At 42.2% G+C, this 23,693-nt stretch overlaps 1 protein-coding gene across 1 annotated transcript; it reads right to left on the minus strand.

Moving 5' to 3' along the window:
- Positions 1 to 613: 613 nt before the first annotated feature.
- gfpt2 (glutamine-fructose-6-phosphate transaminase 2) lies at positions 614 to 18,004 on the minus strand. The gene is made up of 19 exons (XM_062536792.1): positions 17,856 to 18,004; positions 16,970 to 17,077; positions 16,625 to 16,720; positions 16,411 to 16,536; positions 16,087 to 16,145; positions 14,789 to 14,923; positions 13,427 to 13,488; positions 12,377 to 12,453; positions 10,488 to 10,605; positions 9,396 to 9,559; positions 8,507 to 8,602; positions 8,104 to 8,201; positions 7,887 to 8,007; positions 7,453 to 7,610; positions 6,919 to 7,033; positions 5,898 to 6,025; positions 5,384 to 5,551; positions 3,422 to 3,583; positions 614 to 3,015 (listed from the first exon to the last, which is right to left on the minus strand). Exons 1-19 carry the CDS (start codon positions 17,860 to 17,862, stop codon positions 2,971 to 2,973), a joined length of 2,043 nt encoding a protein of 680 aa, XP_062392776.1. The 5' UTR covers positions 17,863 to 18,004; the 3' UTR covers positions 614 to 2,970.
- Positions 18,005 to 23,693: the final 5,689 nt, after the last annotated feature.

A 23,693-nucleotide genomic window follows, 5' to 3' on the forward strand; every position in this document is an offset into this window, starting at 1 on the left:
TGTCATTTTAAAGGCCCTGTCGTTTCGAGGTATCTAAAAAGCTATCAAGGAAACACTAGGCTAACCCAATTTCACAAATAGCAGGAGTGAGCAATTCCCAGTGCCAAACAATAATCAGCCACCTGTAGTTTTTGTGTAACCTCGCCTACATCATACCCATATATTTTAAATAGGTGGGAGTGAAAATGGAGCTATCTAGTTTGAACAGGTTCAGGTTAATATGCAAATGTGTAATGAATGAATATATTGCCATAAAACTATAATCATATAAATATGCCTTGTTATAAGTGTTTTTCTTTTTCAAATGAGTATCATATCTGCTGTGGTTCAATTGTGGCTGTCATATTGTCACTCATGGACATAATAATCCTTGTAAGATGCAAGAACTACCTATATTGTTATCGTCATTATATGACAGATTTTCAATGGGTCAAAATGATTCAAATTATTTCCACAAAACTTTGTTCCCATTTCAGTATCTCTCATGGTCATGTTTAGACAAGGAGAATAGGCTACTCATTTTACTAGAGAAAATATAATTGGCCAATTCACTTGCTCTATTAGGCATTATGTAAAGTATACACATGAAAGAAAGTGGGTGGTTGACATGGTGTAAACATGGATTTTCCTTTTTTTATTCAAACCATCGTCATTCAGTATAAACATACAGAAGTAGGCATAGTGTGGAAAGTAAACAGCAATTCATCACACTTCTGTCTGAAGAGGAAGTGAATCCTTTCAAAAGTCTGAACATTTCCACCTTATTGTCAGCCATGATCAGGCCTCTGTTGGAAGACCAAGTAAGTAGGTACGGGTGGCTGAGCCCCATGCTGTGATGTATTGTGCTGCACTATTCCACAAGCATTACTGATGGTCCATACAGAGTATAAAAAAGACAAACGAGATGACAACAACAAAAAAAGTTTTTCCAGTTTAGAGAATATTCTGCACCAGTTTCCTTATGGAGTCAAGTGATACATTATCACAGTTTTGGAGACAACTGTTGGGCTGTGACTGTGTGTGAAGAAATTTGTAACTAACAAGGGCACACTCCCAGTCCTATGATCAAACTCACCACACTCTTACAGTCAGCCCCACCTCTATGAGGTGACTACAGTTTCAACATTTCAAGGAGGGTTAAGGGTTAAGTTTATCTGATAGGGCTTACTGTACATATTTGAGTTAAATATCAACACAACTGTCTCCAGACATATATGTAACATTTGGCTCCACAAGCCCCATAGACATGGCATGAGACATGTTGAAGGGATAAAAAGGCACTTGAAGCTATTCATATATCAATGCCCTGGAATGGTTGGTATATAAACTGTAAAGTATGCTATATGATTTATGTTCAATAAGACCAAAGGCCATCATCAGCCGAGATGTCTAGGTAGTATAATCTTTAATACCTCCAGCCCATTTTTTTGGTACAGTTATGTCTTCAATATAAACCAATCTTGAGGATAAACTTATTCAATGACATGTTGAATTTAGTTTATCTGGTCAATAAATAAAACAGGTCTGCAGGAAGAACTACACTTTTGTATATAAGCACATAATAATTGGTTGCATAGTTTAAAGCTTTTTTCATGCAATCGATGATATCAAATAACTATAAGCAGCACTCAGAGAGTGCAATGTTAACAAAAGTGAGACACAATTTGTAGGCCTGCCCTGTTATTCAGACCTGCTTTTGGTTTTTTCTTAGTGACGTCACCAAGTTTCATGAAAATCAGGCTGGTAGTTTTTCTGTACCTCTCTGATAAAAGACAAACAAAACACACCAAAATATAACATAACAGGTTAAAATAGTTACATTTAGCTGCTTGGATAAAATGAGGACAGTGATTCATTCATTTAACAATCATTCTGACCCAAAACAATAGAAAAAAAATAAACATTTCATGCAATAGTCCATGTTGATCTGTCCTGGTCATTGGTATTGTACTGAATGTGATTTCATAATCTCACAGCTCAAACCGGTTTGTAGTACCTGTGGCTGATACAAAAGGGCAGTTACCAAACTGCCTTATACTGAGACCACTGAGGTGGTTATTATGGCAGACTGGCAGATGCACAAAAGGAATGACAGTGATAACGGCCACATGGTCAAAAGCTACGGAGTTGGAATGGACATAGTAAAGTAGAATATAACAGTTAATCGGAATTTTACTGGGAATGTTAACCAAGTCAGTGAGGGTCTGGTTTATTTATAATTACTACCATGAGAAATGGTATGTTCAAGTCAAAAGCATACAGTTCAATGCTACCCTCTTTTAGGAAAATGTAACCAGCACCAAGCCTGTACTTCATGCACTTACACAACTTTGCCTTCACTAGTCCTATTTCTATAAAATGGGAAAACAAAGTGATGCATTTCACATGCACAACAACCATTATAAAATGATTAATTCCTTCATGTATATATTACTCTATATACAATATCAAATAAAATATGATACCATGATATAAGACAGACAAGGGCTAAAATATAATTATTCATATAGTACCATGATTAAGTTCACATCAGACTTCTGCATCTTTGCAAGTTAAGAGCAAAGGGCAGACTTTAAGGCACAGTTTAGAATTCCCTTCATTTCTTTGAGGAAAAAGTCACATTAAGTGCTAAAAGAAAAAAAAAGGCACTAAATTATACTAAATCATTTAAATTATTTAAATAACTAATTCTTTAAAAAGAAAGAAAGAAAGGCCAAAAGAAAAAAGACAAATGAAATAAAAATAAAAATACAAAAAACTGATTCCATTTCACTTTGCCCGGAATGTTGTCGGCAGAATTTGGTCATCACAATAGAAATCTGAACGTGACAATATTTGTAAACAGACATACACATGCTTTCCTTCTCCCTTCCACCTTTACACACACAAAGTAAACACAAAATTATAATTGCACTTTAGTGTCTTAACTTTTTCCCATCCAGTTTGTCCGAGTTCTTCATTAGTGGAGAGTTACTCCACAGTCACAGATTTTGCCAAGTTCCTGGGGCAGTCCACCTGATTAAGGTAAACCACATAATTAGTACCATATCAGAGGAAATTATGAACACACACACACACACACACACACACACACACCTCTGCCAACAATCTGTTGTTTATGTCTCAGCTTGCACAGCACAAATTAATTTCTCTTGGAGAGGTGAGTGCACAGCAGCACACCTCACACACACACACACACACACACACACACACCTCACACACACATAAAATAATGTGAAGGAACTCTGGTGAACGGTGATAACAGACAAGGAGAATAAGAACAGGGGACATGACAGATAAGACAGATAACCGCAACAAAAGAGAACCGAGAAGTCAAGCTGAACCAACAGCGTGAGAAGGAGGCGGGTGGGGGTGGGGGTGGGGCCGTGGGGGTGTGAGAGTGTTCACTGTGTGGACGTACGTCGTATCCTCTGAGCACGGCCAGGTGGAAGGACAAGAGCTGCAGGGGGATGACGCTGAGGATGCCCTGCAGGCAGTCCACCGTCTGGGGGAGCTCCACGGTCTTGTAGGCACACCTGGTGATCTCTGGGTCGTCACGGCAGCATATGATGATGGGTCGTCCCTACGGACAAAGGCAGAGGACAGAGATAAGAAATAAGGTCACGCTTAGAATAAATGCATTGTGAATCACAGAAGTGGGCAGCAGCGTTTGGAAGTGAGCATCTCTCGGCTAGAACTCTAACCATATAGGCTACATTAAAGGAGCTATGTGGAATTGGGTAGGCTTTGAGTCCCATTGAATGCAGCCACACAACACCCTTGCATTAACTTGTAGGGGTGGGAAAAAATGAGAAAAAGTGAGAGCACATGTGCGAGTGAGAGCACATGTGTGAGTTGTTTACGTTTGAGCGGAGACAAATGGCTGAACTTTGAGCGTACCACCAAGCCTGTTCAACCGGCAACAGCTTCCTTGAAAGCTACTGTATGGCGGCATTTTTGCTTTCATGAGGCTGAAGGTCAATTGGACAAGGGCTACACAATTTGCAAGGTGTCTCAAATTAAACTGAAATACTTCGTCAAAACACCAAAGTTGAGAATTCACCTCAAGTTTCCAACCGGCGTCGGATGAAAAGCTGAAGCGACCTGTTGCTGATGCTAGTCAGAGAATGACTGAACAGGCAGTCTGACGCAAGTTTTGCTGCCTTAGATTTACGCCCCTGTTTCGTTGTGGAAAACTTGGGCGTTCATTATTAGTAACCATTACAAAAGTTTTCGTATCAGAACTGATACAAAGTTCCATAATGTGTAGAAAAGCAAGCTGTACTGATTACTGCATTGAAAGCTTTCTTGCGTTTTATATAAGCTACAGCATAGGCATTTTCTCTCTCTGGATATGCTCATTGCTCATAACAGGAGGATTTTTTTTAATGCAATCAAAAATACCACAATGTAGCACCTTTAATCTAAAAACATAGAGATGTGCATGTAAGGCTGCGTTCAAAATCTGAATTCAAATCTGATTCCTTCTCATATCCGTTTTTTTAGGGCTGACTGTTCACACTGTCTTTAGCAAGTGTCCAAATCGGATATGGCTCTGTTCAGACTGGGTCACATTAGTAACAGATCTGACAGGTTGCTATAGCAACGAAAACAAATGTTTCTGCCATCAGGAGGAAATACTTGCTAATTTGATGTGATGTGAGCATAGAACAATACAACTAGGCGAGTGTTCATTGAATGCATGCATGTGTGTGCACATTTGCGCGACAGAAACCGAAACTAATCGGTGGCAAGCTCCGCTTCAAACTGTTGGAAGGCTGGTTAATTATGTAATTTAATAGAACAACGTGGATTCTTGCAACTTCCATAGAAACAGAGCAGAGACTGTATAATGCACTATTTAACATTAAGTATTGTTTAGTCCAATTTTAATATAACATGGTCAAAAGACATAGCCGTAATGTTGCTCCACAACTCGAAATAGGTGGGCGGTCACGCACGTAATGCACGTAGGCTAAAGTCACGCCACGGACAGTCAAAACCGATCTGAGTGTTGGGAACTGTTCAGACTGAGACACATCTGTCCATATCCGATACAAACTAACTCCTGGATGTGGTTTGTATCTGTTTTGCAAAAATCGGATTTCATGTGATCTGTCACTGTTCAGACTTCAAAAGTGACATCCGATTCAAATCTGAATAGGCTAAAAATCGGATTTTGGCTGGCAGTCTGAATGCAGCCTGAGTGTGAGAGGGTATGTACATTTCTGGCCATGTGTATATGTCTAAATGTATATGTGATGGTAGCCAGCTGTAAACCTCTCTCTCTCTGACATGGATGTTTAGCCTCCTTGCTAGCACGCCCACCATTGCGAGCCCCTGAGGGTGTGTCCAAGTCCAGCGTGTTTTGGGAGGCTCTTACCTGTCTGGCTGTGACCTGCTGCAGTGCGTTGTGGCATTTGGTGTAGCAGGCGTCTCTCATGACCACCATGATGACGGGCATGTCTTTGTCTATGAGGGCCAGCGGTCCGTGCTTCAGCTCCCCAGCCAGGATGCCCTCTGAGTGCATGTAAGTGATCTCCTTTATTTTCTGTCAGGAAGAGGAATATTGTTACAGTCAGGCCAATGCTAAAGCATGTCTTACTCACAATGGAACACTTTACTGGCAGGTTCTCTTTCCAACTAGAACATCTGCTATCACTAATAAACAGTGATCAGTCTGTTATAGTTCAATCTATTATATTTCTGCTACATTGACCCTGTGAGCAGACAACCTCTCATTCCTGCTCTTATATTTGTTGAGTGCACATACAGGAGGTGATGAGGATATGTAAATCATTGGTCATCAGCCTGAAGGTAAGAAAGGAGAACAGGCAGAGAACGCCTCCTACCCAACCAGGGAGCATGTGTGTGTGCCATGCCGAGTAAGGACTCACCAGCGCCCCCTCTAGGCAGGTGGCGTAGTTGTAGCCACGGCCCATGACCAGCAAGGACCTCTGCTGGTACAGTTCCTCTGCTATGCTTTTGATGTGCTCATCTAGAGCCAGGACCTGCTTTATCAGCGCTGTGGACAGACAATATAGGATGCTGTTAAAGACACAGAAACAACATAGCTCGGCTAGATATGAAAATCCTTACTGGTAACTGTGGAACGCATGGTTTCTAGCAAACATGTAGTGTCGAGAATGTAGAGAAAAGGAGCATGTTTTGATCTAATGAAAGTGCAAGATGTGCAAGTGTTCAAGTGCATGTGTCTAAGTGTGGAGGTTGTAAGTGTACAAGTGTGGAGTCTGTAAGTGTGCAACTTGCAAGTGTAAAGTCTGTAAGAGTGCAAGTGTAGAGGCTGTGGCCCTGTTCGCAATGGGAAAACTGCTGCCTTTTTAGATATCTAACTGGGGAGCCTAAGATACAGTATCTTAGAATTGGCAAATAAAGGTCATTTTTGAAGGCAACATCGATGCTCACTTCACGCTCCCTACTACTCATGATAGTTTGCCGCAACATCTGAAACAGCTGTGAAAAGTAAACAAAGATGGCCGATGACATCGGTAATGGCAGCTGAATCTGTTGAAATGTCATTTGTGTGATATTATCTTGCTTAGATTTGTAGATTTGAAGCAAGAGATAAACGCTGTACTATCTGATTATACCATTGCTGTTACCATTGCTAGCGTCTGGTCGGATATACAGTAAGTGCCGCCCATCAAACTAATACCACGCTAGCTTCCGTAAGCTAGTTTAGTTTAACGTCCGGCATTTGTTGTGTTGTGTTGTTAACTAAAGGTTCTAGGTTGCTATGCTCATTCTTAAAAGATGCATTAAATCCAAAGTCACGTCTAGTGAGAAAGCTCTCTATTAGGGAAGGAGGCAGCAGGCAGCGGTCTTCCGTTTTGGACAGAGCCTATGAGATGGTGGTGTGGTGAGGGTGGCGGGGTGTCCTGGGGTGGCGGTGCCCACCTGGAAGCTGGCGCAGGCCGTTGATGATCTCCAGTCTCCTCTTCTGCAGGGACAGCCTGTCCTCGCTCATCATCAGGGCGAACATGATGAGTGCCACAAACTGGCTGGTGTACGCCTGCGGGGCAAGCAACACATTCACACATTTTACTCACATCCACTACCCTCTCTGACACTACTCTGTCACTCACACACACCGGTTGCTCACACATTAACGCAGACGTACCAATACAATTTTAAGTGGCTGGCTGAAAAAAATAGGACCCACGGGTTTTGGGTTTTGAATGAAATTTGAGTTTTTCCCATCAACTGCATCCCTGTATCATTGTGAATTTGTACCTGGTTAGGTAATAATATGCTTGCATTGACAGTTTGAACTAATATCACTACTTTCATAGGATTTGCTTTAATACTTATGAAGCAGAGATCTTGATTAACAAAATATAAGACGAGAACAACACTGTGTTTAAAAATGAAAAAAAGATGAGTCTGCAGACATAATCATCAGCTGTAATGGGTTTTGTTTCATTGCCGTACCTTTGTGCTGGCCACTCCAATTTCTGGTCCTGCATTGATGTGAACGCCGCAGTCGGTCTCTCTGCAGATAGAACTGCCAACAGTGTTGGTCACTCCGACGGTGAGAGCGCCGCGCTCCTTACAGTACCGCAGAGCCATCAAGGTGTCAGCTGTCTCACCTGGACATCCAACACAACATGGCTGTCACTGCAGGTCACACTGTCATCAGCACTACCATGATGTTTTTAAAGCTATGAATTGACTCAGTCAATCTGTTTATACTGTGTCTTTTACATTAAAAAAAAATGGAATAGCTGGATCATACTGCCAGGAGACATTCCATTCTGAAAGAGGCAATATAAACAGTGATACTATACCACAACCTATGAGGATGTTGTATCTTTACAAGACAAACATATACTTTAGGTTATAAGCACAAAAAAGCGGCCTCCTACCTGACTGGCTTATGAAGAAGCAGACGTCGTCTCTGAACACAGGGGTGATGCGGTCAAGAAAGTCACTGGCCAGCTCCACCATGACAGGAAGCTCGGTCAGCTCCTCCAGGATCTGCCGTGTCTGCAGAGGGCAAGAGAGAGCAAGACAGACATGTTAAACCAGGTTCAATAGACATATCATACAGACAGAGAGGGAGGCTCATGGTCTGACGCTTACCGCGACTCCAGCATGGAAGCTAGTCCCACAGCCAATAATGATCAGGCGCCGGCATCTCCTAATCTCCTTCAGATGATCTTTTAGCCCTCCTAGCACAACTGTGGAAACAGACACACATTTGGAATTGAGTAAACCACTGCACTTAAAACATTTGTTCACAAGAAACAAGAAACAAGAAACTTCCGTAAAGCTTTGGTAAGAGTTCAATGTGTTTCAGTTTAATCTCACTGCTGGTTACGCACCTTGGATTTCAGAAGTGAAAGAAAGGTTCCCAGACCCATTCTCAATCTCAGTTGATAATTGAGAAGTGGTCTGGTGTTAGCCAGGCTAAATATCTCTACCTGAGATTAAAGGCTAAAAGTCATCATCATCATCACTGAAGAAAGGAGGAGTACAGACTAACCTGTGTTTGTGTCAAAGCAAATCCTTCCTCTCATAGTGTTGAAGACCGACTCAGGCTGCTCAAAAATCTCCTTCTGCATGAAGGCCTTGAAGTTCCCTGAAACAGAAAGTGAACATCAACAACAGAGGCTCTCACCACAAAGAGGACAGACAGTCTACCTGTACCACAAATCTTGTCAAAAGCCTTTTTGCATCTTTGTTTAAAAACAAAAATGGCTATTCACAAGGGAACCCCCCTAACTTCCCTTTGAGACTTCCAACTGGAGACATAACAATGCCACAGGGGTTCCTCCTCAGATCAGTCTAAATGTGTTACACAGACACATCCAGCAGGTCCCTTGCCTGAGGCGCTCTACAGAGAGGGTAACATGGTCCATGCTCTGCATTTGCACCTGTAGCAAATATCTCCAAAGAACTTTACAGATTCATGCCACATAATATTCCATTAGCATGCACATTCATTCACACACTGATGGCAAAGGCTGTCATGCAGCATGCCATCTATCAGTGTCTTGCTCAAGGACACTTAAATGATGGGGTCAGTAGGATGGGGCTTCTTATTAGAGGAATATTTTTTTTAAATGTTATATGTATACATGTACATAATAAATGATATATACATGAGATACTGTTTTTTTCGAGTGCACGTTTCTCCATATCTAAAGAAACGAAATGAGATTTGAAATGAGACTGGCATTTTAGTATGAAGGTTCACAGTTAATGAGCATAGTGTGACTGACATTCGTAGCAAGACAAAGCCATGGGGGTCACAGCTGTTTGTACTCCTATGGAATTGACCCATATGTGCTTGTGTTTTTCCTCAGATCAGGTCAAAATGTGTTCCACGGGCACCCCAGCCTGATGCGCTCTAGTCTGTAGCGGGCTCGTACCTTTCATGATCTGCTGCAGCTCCATCTGCAGGGTCTGGATGACCCGGGCCGACTCCTCGCCCGCGCAGCGGCTAACGCGGTGCAGCGACAGCTTGCCCTCCGCCACGGCCGCTATGTCATCGTCCTCCAGGTACACCACCTTGTTAGTGTGCTCGATGATGGCGCTGAAGAGGAGAACACACACACACACACACACACACACACACACACACACACACACACACACACACACACACACACACAGAAACACAGGTCAGGTCAACAGCTCAGTCTGGTTTCTCATAAACTCCAGTGTGCTTTTACAGCCCCGAAACAGGAAATGGCCTGCCGTAACATGACACAGCAGTGCAGCTCCATGGCAACGTTACAGGCCTTCAAATGGCTCTGGGATGAAAGGGACACATTAACACTAAAAGCAGCCGAAGATTGTGAATGTCAAATAACAACCAGCAATCAGCTGAACGACACATGACAGCAACTGCAGACTGTACTGTATTCACTGCTCTTCACTGCTAATTAACATCCTATCATGTTTCAAGCTCACAAATCAACCCCTTAACCACATGTTCCAATCAACAACAAAAAGAACTCAATCGTTCATTTAATGGTAATCTTGTTGATTAAAGCACTGCTATAGGCTAATTCGGTGTACTATCAGACTAAGTACATTTCTTACATTTGAACTAATTATTTATGGCCAGCAGAGAGCACTGTTGGCTTCAAAGACTAAATAAAAAACATACAATGTTGCTCAACTCAGAATACAACTAGTCTTCTAAAATACTAAGCAGGCAAATTGACTCCATTAGGTATTTTAATGAACCACAGTAAAACACAAAAGTAAAATATCTTCAATCAAATTCAATATTATTTTCAATCTGACTGTATTATGCAATTATACAATTACAAGACACACCATCACAACCTATGGCTATATACTACCTAGACACAGGTAACATAGCCTACACATGTTACAGTACATAGACAAACATAATAAGCCATCAACGTCAAGCCTTCTTCAATCAAATGATACCATTTCAAAAGAGCTCACAACCGAGAGGAGTGTAAAGAAGCGCATGCTGTCTGTCCTACCTGGCATCAGAGGCGAAATAGAATTCCACTGCCTTTCTGTCACAGACGGAATGTAGGGATGTGCTGCTGTCAACTCGGTTGCGGAAGTTCTTCTTCTGCACGCCCCCGATGAAGTCACCTGGAGGGACACCAGGGCAGATGCTTAGTGACCCACACTCCACATGTTTTCACACTTACTCAACAATAACAAGACGAAAAACAAGGGCAAACCCAGACATGAGTCAAACATGAGGGCTTGCTAAATTGTGTCAGATTAATCAAAACAAACAACACGTACACAATCACATCATATCACATCATTCACACAAGAGCGTACCGATGTAACAGATGTAAACCTTGCGCAGTAAACATACTCCAGACTCCACACTTTTATCAATAAGATAAGGGTCTCAAAGATAAGAGAAGTCTTTGTGATTCTGTTCATCTTATCTTTGTTTGACACTTTAAAATGGCTTGGAAAAATGATGACTAGCACTTTTTCTATCAGAGGGTCTACTTCTAAACGTCTTGTGTTAAGAAGGGCAAAATGAGGCCCTTTTACAGTTGATTTAACAGTCCTGTGTGTGTGTGTGTGTGTGTGTGTGTGTGTGTGTGTGTGTCTGTCTGTGCCTCTGTGTGTGTCTGTGTAACAGGACAGCATGTGCTTCAGTGATGATTAGCCTGTGTATGTGCTTAAGGGCATGTGTGCCACTTCCAAGACAAGCTGGGCAACATAAATGTCCACTAGCTGCTCTGCCATGAATCTGTCAGTTGGTGGACTAACACAGCTTTGTGTGAGGTAGACAAATGCATGTGATGTTCAACGGCCAACCGTTTTGAATTCCTAAACTCTGATTAATCGTGGCGTATCAATATAGGATTGTGTCGCTAAGCCACTGATAGGGTGTATTGTTTCTCCTGCATCACATTTCCAACTGACTGTGTCCTGGGCTTCACATGACGCGTTTCTTCAGGTCACTATGGTTAGAGGAGTTGGCTCTATGGCAAGCCCATCAATTGAGACTGGTGATTAAAACGGACTCAAGCTATTTATGCCATTATATGATGGAACTGGACAGACTCCAGCCATTCAATACCCAGCCTGTGGGTACATACAAGACCTCTCTAATCTCTAAACTCATTCGTTACAGTTATTCATGCCTGACCCATCTACATTCCAAAACACTGAACATAATCAGATAACATGAGGAGTAACTACATCAGGCTGCTCTTCATAGTGACATTCCAATGCATGTGATATGAGTGAATAAGCATAACTGACAAAAGCACTGGTAGGGACTGGCAGCCACGCCTCCATAATTTGCACATCAGACAGCGTGCCAGCAGTATTCAATTTGACTGACCAATAGGAATATGGAAATGATCTTGTGTGAGCGACAACGCCACTCTCCCCCATGCCTGTATTATATGAATGACACAGTAAATTTCTCCCTTCGTCATCTAACTTTCCCTACACACCTCAGCCTCGTGGCCGCTCGGTGACCGCAGGTAAACTGGAAAACAGGAAAGTGCTCTTCTCGTGCGGTCATTCACCGCTTTGAAAGCGGACACCGCCCTCTTCTGAGGGGCTCTGCCTTGCTTTACGCAAACAGGGGTGACAAAAGAACGTGTCTGGCAAACAGGACCCTTTTCAAATGTTTTCTGCAATTAGTCAAACTGGCCAGCTTAATGGAACCCAGCTGCTTCGCTCCCTCGGTGGGTCGCCGAGTCCAACCCCACCCAGCTGCATAGACCACCATGTCCTCATCGGCCCCACGTCATCGGTGACGCGCGGAGCATTATTCATGTACGAGCTATTGCACAACCCCAAGCTAGACTTATTCCCCCGTCAATCCCCCAGCGGTGATACCGCTGAACTGAGGTCAGACATAGCTAAGACAGAGACTCACCGTTGTACTGGATGGGGATCTGGTCCCTGGACAACTCATACTTGCTACGCACTCCGATGAGCAGAGGACTGCCTCGCCTGAGTTTGGACAGATACAGCAAGTCAGAGAGATATGGAGAGAGAGAGAAAGAGAAGAGAGAACGAGAAATGGGGAACAGAAAGAGAGAGAGAGAGACAGAGTGAGCTTCTTGTCTGTGTATGTTACTAGCCAAAATGCATTTTTTTTCTTCTTTTTTTTTTACACACACAACGGTGTACAGTGCCAGAGAATGTTTTGTGAAAGTGGATTGAGGTCTCTCCTAATGGATTGCTCACATCCGTTTACGTTGAATACACACACAGGAGTCTTGTGCAAGAACCCCTTAACACTTTCACATTTGACAATAGACTAATAATGATCTTTTAAGACCTAAACTTCAAAAATCCTCTTTAAAATGATATCTAAAAAAAACTGTTGTTTGTATGACCATGACCCGTGTGTGTGTGTGTGTGTGTGTGTGTGTGTGTGTGTGTGTGTGTGTCTGTGTATGTGTGTGTGTGTGTGTGTGTGTGTGTGTGTGTGTGTGTGTTTAACATTTACAACCACAGTAGCCTTGGGCCTCTGAGTGATATCTATGGTATGGAGAGGATGCAGTAAAGCAAAACCCCATTGAGACCCCACTGCAACTTGAGAGTTTGGACTCCTTGTAAAGCGATTCGCTTCAAAGATCTATGAAAGAATACAAGACGCACATATGCACATACACATCCACTCTGCATAGCATATGGGAGCGTGGTGTGTGACAACGAGCCAATCCTCACATGTCTTCAGTAAAGGCAGAACTAATAAAGGACCCCCTCAACAACAACAACAGAAGAAACAGAAGATGGACCAGATCCTGTCGTTCATAGATAAATAAAGTATGGTTCTATTTAGTCCATGACAACAGTCAGATTGTTAAGCGCAAACTTTCTGTGGTGTGTACATAATGTGTAGCTTATATTATTGCCTTCCCAGGCTGCTAGTTGACTGTAGGCATGACGACATGAAACTAATGTAAATCTTACGAACCTTGTGGCGATAGCCTCTCCAGGGAAGTGAATACTTTTGAAAACAAGAGCAAAGGCCCCCTCCTTGAGAAGAAAGGAAAGAAAAAAGCTTGGGTGTTTTGTTTTATCTGCATTGCATCCAATTTTCAATTCCTTAATCACAATACAGCTTGTTTACGTGACATTATACATACAATCCTCTTGTCTCTTCATGATATTTCTATTTTTAATAACAATAACGACATAAACAACTTGAGGACATCTGAAGTTTTGACATTTCTAATCTAATAAGGACTTATTTCTATTTGTAGTCAGCTGCTCTGTTGGTGACATGAAAATTTCCCCATCAACTCATCGGTCAGAAATGTCTATGTGAATGGCTCCTCTGTAGAGAACTGCATATTTATCTTGGCCCTAACAGATGCCTAAATCTGAGAGCTAGGCCCAAACTCCCGTCCCATACTGCCCCTCCAGAAGAGCAGAGCAGGCCCCTGTGTGTGGGGAGAGGGAGGGAGAGAGAGAGAGAGGGGGAGAGAGAGAGAGAGAGAGAGAGAGAGAGAGAGAGAGAGAGAGAGAGAGAGAGAGGAGAGTACGAGGGACGGGCATTAAACACGAGGAACAGAGGTCCACACACTAGGCACGGGAATAAGAGCTGCCTGTGTGCTCAGAGGTCCACTGCTCCTATCTCCTGCCCCCCTGGCAGCCCCCTCTTAGAGAACACACACACACACACACACACACACACACACGGTCACAGAGGGAGCAGTAACAGAGGGGCGGGGGAGAGTCACAGAGCCCCACAAATGTGAGCATTCTACCTCACGTAGCCTACACCATATGTGTGCTTAAGCAACTCACACAAACAAACACTAACACACTGACACACACACATACACACACAAACTCCAGAGGTTGCATCTGTTTCCAATTAGCCCGAGGGCAAAACGGGATCCTCAGCTTTCTCCTCGTTCAATTTAAGAGGCCAATAACTCCCTCCCTTATTCTCTTCTTAGAGCTTTTCTCTTCGTCCTTGAAAAACACACACAGCTTTGCTCATACAGGTCTGGCTTCTCTTGCTAGGATTTGTGTAGGAGTCGAGTTCTGTTACTGTAGTGACCCAATAGGATTATGTCACTAACTCGGGGGAAAACCCAACAATAAAGGTGGCCACTTTCCTCACCACATATTGTTCGGTCATAAGCCCACCTTTTACCACCGTGTGGAGGAAAATAAGTGACTAACTGTCTGTCTAGCCTGTGCCTATGATTTCCTCCGTTTATTTCAGAGACACACACCCACACACACGCACACACTCACACTCAGATACATGCACGCATACGGACACAAACACACACACACACACGCAGGCAGTCCTGATGCTTACCAGCTGTTGGATTACTCGCTCCACCAGGGTGGAGAAGGACACATAATCGTGCTCCCGGTTGTCATAGAGATACTTGATCAGCTTGGGGATGACCTCTGTGTCGGTGTCAGACTCAAACTCATAGCCTTTGGAATTCTGTCAACAGGGTGGGACACCACAGTTAAAGTCCACGCCACTGGCAAAACAAAGGATGTGGTCGCAATGGAAAAGAGGACGATCTTTTTACACCCTGGAATGAACCAAGCCTTCTGCACCTCTTGCCCAATGAACTGAACATGCTCTCTTTGTTTTTACTACCAGAGGAACTTTGGACTCTATAACTCAACAGCACCCTTGTGCCATGTCACTGTAGCGCACAAGGGTGCTGTTCTTAGTAACAGTAAATTAAAACATCTATGAAGATAACACCTCAACAGAAACTGAATTATCATTTACTTCATAATCAGAACATATTAATCTCTAATGCACTGCTGGTTTAGTACAGATCATATTGTCCTATTAGTAAAGGTTCATGGAATAAACGTCCTATGATCGTGTATGGAACTAGAGGTCTGCATTCCCGTGGGACTCGCAGGTAACAACGCAAAAGCTCTATGCGGGAGCGCGCGGGGTGAGAGAGGTGCGAGAGAAACAGCTGATTCACTGCACTCCCACAAATTGACTATATGGGCAAGGGCACCACTAGGCTACTTTAGATGTTAGCGCCGTTCTAAAGAACAAATGCCAGCTAGCATACAGTAACTGTGTTACAGTAGCCTACATTCAGAATCAAGAAACTTTAAATCAGACATCTGGCAGTCTTTTCCAGTTGTGTCTCAAGTGGTCCTTTTGTGAGACAAAAGGCAAAACTAAATACCCCTCCTGCATATCCTACAGGCTTTTGCGAGCGGGAGCAGGACTTAATGTTACAGATGTGGGCAGGAGCGGGGTTAAAAATGGCACATTATTGCGGGAGCGGGACAGAATGTTGCGGGAGCACGACTTAAGAATCTGTCCCACGCTGACCTCTATACTGAACCCTCAGAAGCTGTACTACTTAAGACCAGAACATTAGAAACTTCATTTCATTTATAAATGAGAAACAGATTTTAAAAGTCCAAAGCAAGCCCCAAGGCAGACAAACAACCTAACTGTAACCTAACAAAAAAAAAAAAACTTTACTGATAATGGTACAACCCTGCTGTCCATGGTGTAAAATGTCCAGTGTCATAAATGCTAGCATCACCATATATCACAGTATAGTTTTCAATAAGAGAGTTATAAAATAGTAATAGAGGAGATATATGTTATATTCTTACCAGGTACTTCCTGAGCTCTTTGTAATTGGTGATTATACCATTATGTATAACAACGAACTCTGGGGAAAGGAGAAAGTCAACATGAATTAAATACCCTATGTATAAATGTAATTTGTCATCTCTAAACATTATCTGTAATAAATATGAGCAGGTCTGTGCTTATCTTATTAGTCTATATCAATCCAAGCATGTTTACTTTTTCTGTAGTTTGTGTACCCATGTTATTATCATTCTAATAGAATTAAGTCAATAATACAGTATACCTTATCTACCACCAGAACCCCCTAGCTTCACACTGCAGTACAGTACAATTGACAAGCTCACCGTTGTTTTTGTCAGAGCGGTGTGGATGGCTGTTGAGAGAACTGGGTTCTCCATGTGTCGCCCAGCGAGTGTGAGCAATGCCAAAGTGTACATCCAGCTCAGCATTCAGGTAGATGGAGTCATTTTCTAAAATCCGGGTCACAACACAGATGTAGTGTAAGGTGTAGGCCACACATGAATCAACAATGTAAAGAAAAAACAATGTCTGACTTACTGCACAGGACTTCATCCAGGGCTTTCACCTTCCCTCTTTTCTTAAACAGGCAAATACTCCCATTGCCTTCTTTCCTGGGACCATCGACAGCAATACCTGTAAGTCATTGAAGTAAGACAACTCACACACACTGCCCAAGGTAGTGGCAATCCATTATGTAATACAATCACATCAATATTGACTAATGTTCTGTTGCTGGTGTAACTATCCAATCCCTGTAAAAATGTGACCACTTTATGGCAGTTTAACAGTTGCAGTTGAGTGGTTCACTGACAGAAGAGAAGATATCTCATTTTCATTATAAACCATGTTGCTGTTTTTGCTAATTACTGACAATACACTTACCCGCGGAATCGTATCCCCGGTACTCAAGTCTCTGCAGACCTTTAACAAGTGTATCAAAGATTTCCTTCCTTGTTCGTGGTACGCGATAATTCAGATAAGCAAAAATCCCTGCAGAAGACAACACACACACACACACACACGCGTACACACACATACAGCGTTATGTCTTATAGGCTGTATGGTTACCTTAGCTGAAATCATGGCATCTTAAAAGAACACGGAATTACGTAGGCTGCAATCAGAATTCGTATGTATAACTACTAACAAACGACTTATTTTACATTCACATCTGTCCAGCAATACAATACTGTGCCTGAGACATTGACAATAGCAGCTAACGTTGACGTTAGCTTACTTATCAATAACGTTACCTAACGACATCCATGACCTAATGCTATCAATGTAGTCTAACGTTAACGGTATATTGTAACGTTATTAGCTGGGCACGATGTTTCAGGAGCTTCATGCGAATATGGGAAGGATAAATTACTGTAGAGAGTACAAACACAGCTAGCTGCTAGTCAGTTTGGTTGGATGTATAAGGTTGGTCGCTGTTAACGTCGTCAGCTAAATTTAACATTTTAGGTTAGCCGGCAAGATATGACATTTTTCAACGCGTGGTCGTGGCCACACTGTCAAACCATGATGTTAACATTAACGTTAGCATTTTGCAACCAGACAGCTGGCTACATTTGATTGCCATTATCTAACCCCAGGACACAAAAAACAGCAATTCTACAATTAGGTTACAGGACGTAGGATCTATACGACAATGTTAATTAACGTTATGAACATCAGAGCTAGCTAAAGTTAAGGCTAACCTAACATCAGGCCAGCTGAAAGATGTCTCCCTGCAGTAACACTTGAAGTACCAGCCATTTCTTACCACACATAATTCAGTTCGACGATCTCCTCTATTAATATCCTGTACGCGTGAATATGAATATTTGTTAACGTTAGATATATACCCTTGCTGCCGAAAGAACAGTGAAAGAATTAATGCGATGCACACAGCCGTCCAACTTTTTAAAGCAGCAGCTCCACCCCTGGTTTCCAGGGCAACCTCCACCCGCACCCACCTCCTCCTAGACTACTGCAAAGAAACGTCAAGCGTCAGTCATATCATATCTAACTTTCACGGTGGCCTTTTATGCCATATCCTTCCAACAATAAGAGGAATAGTTCGTTAAAATGTCATATAGGCTTAATGAGCCTTTTCATTATGTAGGATGGAGAAACTCAGTCGACTTGAGAATCAGGTAGCCTGTGTAGGCAGTGGCACAGGTCAAAGTTACGTCCAACCATTTGCAACCCTGATAGGCAAGGCCTACTACCAGAACCCATCTTAATATAAGGAATTCTCTGCTACATTCTACATCTAGAATTCACCTGCAAGCACTGGAGTTGTTCTTTGTCAAATTGTTTGCACACCTGCCTTCACTCCCCACATCCAGTCCTCACCCTGTGCCATCAAAAGACTTGTGTCTCTGCTCAAGATCATATGGTTGAAAGTTTGCAGCTGAGCTGGCTTTAGTTTGCAGTGCACTGCAGTGAAAACTAATAAAATCAGGCGAACTTAAAAAAGTTTAAATAATATTTCACATTCACTTCAAACTGATTTGTAACCTTTTGAAAATAGGCGGACCATTCACTTGTCTTTTTGCTCTTCTCTCATACGACACCCCATACACTCCCTGTATCCAGTTATCTCATTGTTATACCTGGCTGGCAGATAAGCAGAGATAAAGTTACCAAACTATCAACCAGATGCTCTTAATTTTTCATTAATTGCCACATTCTGATAACTTATAAGAATACGCAGGCTATCTTCTTGGACCCTTGGGAGTCCCGGTAGCCTATACTGATATGGCAATAAAATCAGACACGGTTTTACCTTTGAATAATATTTCACATTAATGTAGGCCTACTTCAAACTGATGTGTAACCTTTTCGAATCAGGCTGACCACAGTCACGTGTCTATCTCCTTATTGCTCTATATGAAACAGGTGGATGTAAGGGAGTGAGGGAGTGCTGGCTGACAGACCTGCAGACAGACGTGATATAGCCTAGGCCAGAGCGGTAGATAAAACAGAGTGGCGACACTCCCATAGACCTCTATAGGAAAAAATGGCAGTGCTTTTTCCAGGCTATTTCCTCGTTGTGGGGCTTTTGGAACTGTTTACAGCCAATCTCTTGGTCAGTAGTCAATGAGTTAATTGATTACACCTTCCAGCATCAGAAGTACATCCCACCCTCCTGCGATTCAGCCATTCAGCACAGTTTTTTTTTTAACTGTTGATCGTGGCGGCAACATCAAAGAGTGTCGCAACTCTCTCTATCTATGGCTCTGGCCTAGGCGTGATATTAGGCCTACCAAACTATCAGTTAAATGCTTTTCATTCTTCATCAGTGTCTCATGATGTTTGTCATCACATTTTGTTGGCCTATAAGAATAACTGTATATGTCAAAAGATTTCTATAAAAAACATGTGATGCATATCTTCATCTTGTGTGCTCAAGATTAAAACCTACTCCTCCCAAGGTAACAACTCGAGAGCAAGTCAATAAGGTCAATTACTATTTTTGATGAAAAATATTAGGTTAGAATCGATGGTCTAAGAGATCGATAGCCTGATGGATAGCCTTTCTGGATTGCAGACTTTGAACCCTGCCTAGGCTATTTTCCTGTAATTTTAACAGGATTACTGGTTTAACAAAATTTACAGGATTATTACTGATTCAATTTCATGTAAATTCAAAGTGTTTTTATGGACAATTTATCACCACTGGGAACATAGTAAAGCTGAGGTTGCGTTCTTCAGATGGTATGCATGTGAAATCTGTATAGGCTAGTCTACTCCGTGAGCAATTTGACAGAGAGGAATGGGTCAGTAATGAAGGATCTTTGGTAGGACACAACAATTGGGACACATTGGCCCCATAAAGTTCATTATTTTGCAAAGCAATATGTGTTTGGTAGGCTATTTTATCCTACTTCTATTTTTTTTTTTTTGTCAAAGACCATTACGCCTAATGTAGCCTGTAAAACACCACATAAAGGAAACCATCTTCATTTTGTTTGATGGCAGTACTAACATGAACTACCATCACATGTGTAGCATAAATATTCATGCTGTGATTAAGCACTCATTGAAGAGATACAAACAAAGTGTCTCTGATACAAATGTTACACTGTCTTGAACGCACCACCACTGTCCTCACGGTAGCTCCTCCTCCCAACCTGGTTGGTTGAAATCATTAGTGCGCTCATTGATGATTGGCAGCCAGTCTACCACAGCTAACCTAAACTACACCAACATCCAGGTGCGCCAATTTAAAACAGGTTACTCGGGACTCGGGACTCAACTTAAGTCATTCACAAAATCGACGTTCAGCTGTAGGCTAGCCTAACTCTGCATGCTCGGTAAGTGTTTTTATCAAGATGATACATACACCATGTAGCCTGCAGATATGAATACTTAGGCCTACTCTCAATGCATAATCTCTTTCTAAACTAACTCTCACGCGGTTGTTGTTTTCTTTGGGTTAAGGCTACGCTAGGCTAGGCTATGTCATTGTAATGTCTTACCTTGATATCTTTAGACGTAAATACAGTCCACCACCCGACTGTTGTCTACCGGCTGTAGCCTACTTTAGGCTTTAGAGACAGAATAAAAACGAACTGTCCTCTACTGTGGTGTGGGCCAAACTAGTCTTATTTCTGTAGGCCTATCCGTTCATGGCTCCTGTCCTCAAAACAAGGCTCAGAGTCGGTGAAGTAATCTGGAGATGTAAAATAGGCCTAGCTGAGCTAGTGCAACAGTCCCGCCAACTGCCGAATTAGTTGAATTTACTAAATGGAAACGATAGGAAGTTACCATCTTCTTGTGTCAGATTAAAATAGAAGCATGTGAAAATTGTTATGCTGCAATGTTCGAAGTACGTTTAGGCTACGTCTGAAAAGCCTACACATTCTCGTACCTCAGGGGCATGCAGCCTACCTCTAAGCTTTTGTAGTCTAGGCCTACGGGTGAGGTCAGCTTGGATGTAATGAAATTAATTTTGAACATGTGGTGTTTTAGCCATTACAACAACTGGATTGGGTCTCATATAGCCTTTTATATTACATTTGCGAAAAGTGATGAAAAAAGTAGCCTAATGTTTGTAGTTGAATATTTTTAGAGGAAAACAGTTGAAGTGCAAAGACGATATTCTTCTGATTTCACAAGATTGAAACACAGTCAGTATCAACACGGCTTACAGATGTATAGGCTATGTGGAATCTAGGCTATAGGTAGCAATCATTGTTCACAGACAATTTGAAGTCTTTGGCTTGAACACTTTTTGAGATAATGACATCTGAACTTTGCTGCAGATTTAGATGAGGGTGCAAATGTGGCAAAATCAGAAGGGGGTACCATGTTCAAAAATGTTTTTCTCTGGATGTATCTGGTATACCAACCAAATATTTTAGCTAAGTTAGTTTAAATGGTTAATTTTAGATGGTACAAGTTGAAGCAAATCTGAGATAGTCAAGCAGAACGTTTCTTTGAAATCCGTTGAATTGAGGTGGAATGACCCATTTGTGAGGTCACACACTGATGTTGGGCAAAGAGACTGGCTCTCAGTGTCTGCTGTAATTCACACCAAAGGTGAGTTATTGGGTTGAGGTAAGGACATTGGGCAGGCAAGTCAAGTTTATTCACACCAAACTTTTTTTTATGGACCTTACTTTGTGCACTGGTGCACAGTCATGTTGGAACAGGAAGGGGCCATCCTCAAGCTGGGCTTGGCCCCTTAGTTCCAGTGAAAGGAACTCCGAATGCTTCAGCATTAACCAAGCGATTTTGGACAATTCCATGCTCCCAACTTTGTGGGAACAGTTTGGGGATGGTCCCTTCCTGTTCCAACATGGTTGTGCACCAATGCACAAAGTAAGGTCAATAGACATGGATGAAAGAGTTTGGTGTGGATGAATTTGACTTGCCTGCACAGAGTCCTGACCTCAACCCAATAGAACACCTTTAGGATGAATTAGAGCGAGACTGAGATCCAGTCGACTCATCCAACATCAGTGGACCTTGTGAAATACACTTACGTGGTAGTGAGTAGAGGGTCCCTAAAGCCAAACCGAAGTATCCCCACGTCTTTATGTGGTCGGATTGAGAGTCCAGAATGAATTTAATCGAGTCAGTACCTTTCCGGAAATGTCGTTGCTGCAGCTGGCAACGTTTTAACAACACTTTATTAACATTTCCGGAAAGGTACGGACTCGATTAAATTCATTCTGGACTCTCTATCCGACCACATAAAGACGTGGGGATACTTCGGTTTGGCTTTAGGGATCCTCTACTCACTACCACGTAAGTGTAGTGTTGTTTGGAACAGTAGAAGAGGTATAAAAATAGCGTTTTGTAGCGGCGAAAGGACATGCCCGCGTCACTTCCAGGCTAACGAGTTTTGGCTAAAAACGGTGAGCTCGAACTTTCTCAAAATACATCCGAATGACCTGATTTCGGTGTCAACTCAACGTATGTACTCCCAATAGTCCGAAAAATTGATCTAAAGTGCATTTCACTCCGGATTATCCCTTTAAAGCCATACAGAGCTCCATTCTAAAGCTGCCAAATTCCACAAACAGGTTCAATCGTCGAAATTTCGGTGTCTATCATTCGTTTTCATGCTAGGCAATACAGAAAACGGGCTTTAAGTGTAAAATACCGAACTATTCCTTTAACCGTACTGCATAGCATCATCTACCTATTTAGACTGTAGATTTCCTGTTTACACTGTAGGGCTGTTAGTAATCTTTTTTACAGATTGTTGTTTGTGTTATTTTCTGGCATCAATCTGTTTTATCTATCTGTTTTTATTAAGGATTTAACTAATCCCAATGCCACGGAAGAAAAAGAGATCACTCGCAAAAAAGGAGCAATGGAGACTGCGAAAAGAAAATGCAAAACATGATAAATGTGACAAGACTGATACCAGTGAGACCATTGACCACATACCCTGTGAGGAAACAAGCAGAGCTTCATTGAGAGTCTCACACAGCCAGCCAGATCTCAATTATTCGGTGGATGGCAGTGGAAGCCAATGCCTTGCCAGCTCACTGATGTTTCTTGCCCACCTGCAAGAGACAGGTGAAGTTGATAGAAGAAATCTTGATGATGTTATGAGTAAAGGACACCTATTGTACAATCAAATGAGACACCAATTGCAGGAAAATAAGAGGTCCATCAGTAAAAATCTGAGTATTGATGACCTGCCTGATACAGTTGAGACAGACCATGGCCATTACATAGTAATTAGATCCATTCCTTTGAGTGGACTCTTGCAGCAAGATGCACCGCAAGACCGGGAAGACTATTTTAACCTCTCACTCCATCTTGAAGGTCTTGGAACTGCATATCCACAGGCCTTGTTGATGGTTGGCACTTTGTGCATAAGTGTTTTCCAAGAGAGAAATGGGCCATTTGGTTTTTTCTATCCACACTCTCAAAATGCAGATGGATCACACAGTGAGAAAATGGAGAACGCTGTGATTACTTTCAACACAGTGACTGATCTGGCAAACGGATTGATGCAGTTCTGCAGTTCATTGGGCCTTAATTCCGATAAAGAGTACAATCTTTTACCAGTTGTTTTTATGTCTAGAGCATCTGAAGAAGACCATACCCAGGCAGGAAGTGCAATGGAGAGTAAACAGAAACATGTGGCACA

Source organism: Sardina pilchardus, chromosome 5 (genome assembly GCF_963854185.1).
Source record: "Sardina pilchardus chromosome 5, fSarPil1.1, whole genome shotgun sequence".
Lineage (NCBI taxonomy): Eukaryota > Metazoa > Chordata > Actinopteri > Clupeiformes > Clupeidae > Sardina > Sardina pilchardus.

What these genes read in the sequence shown, in the direction of transcription:
- gfpt2 (XM_062536792.1), bottom strand. An exon ending in GATCCCCATCCAGTACAACG is followed by an intron (nt 10,606 to 12,376) that starts GTGAGTCTCTGT and finishes GTGTCCCTCCAG; the next exon opens with GTGACTTCATCGGGGGCGTG. An exon ending in CCGTGCTCAGAGGATACGAC is followed by an intron (nt 3,016 to 3,421) that starts GTACGTCCACAC and finishes TACCTTAATCAG; the next exon opens with GTGGACTGCCCCAGGAACTT.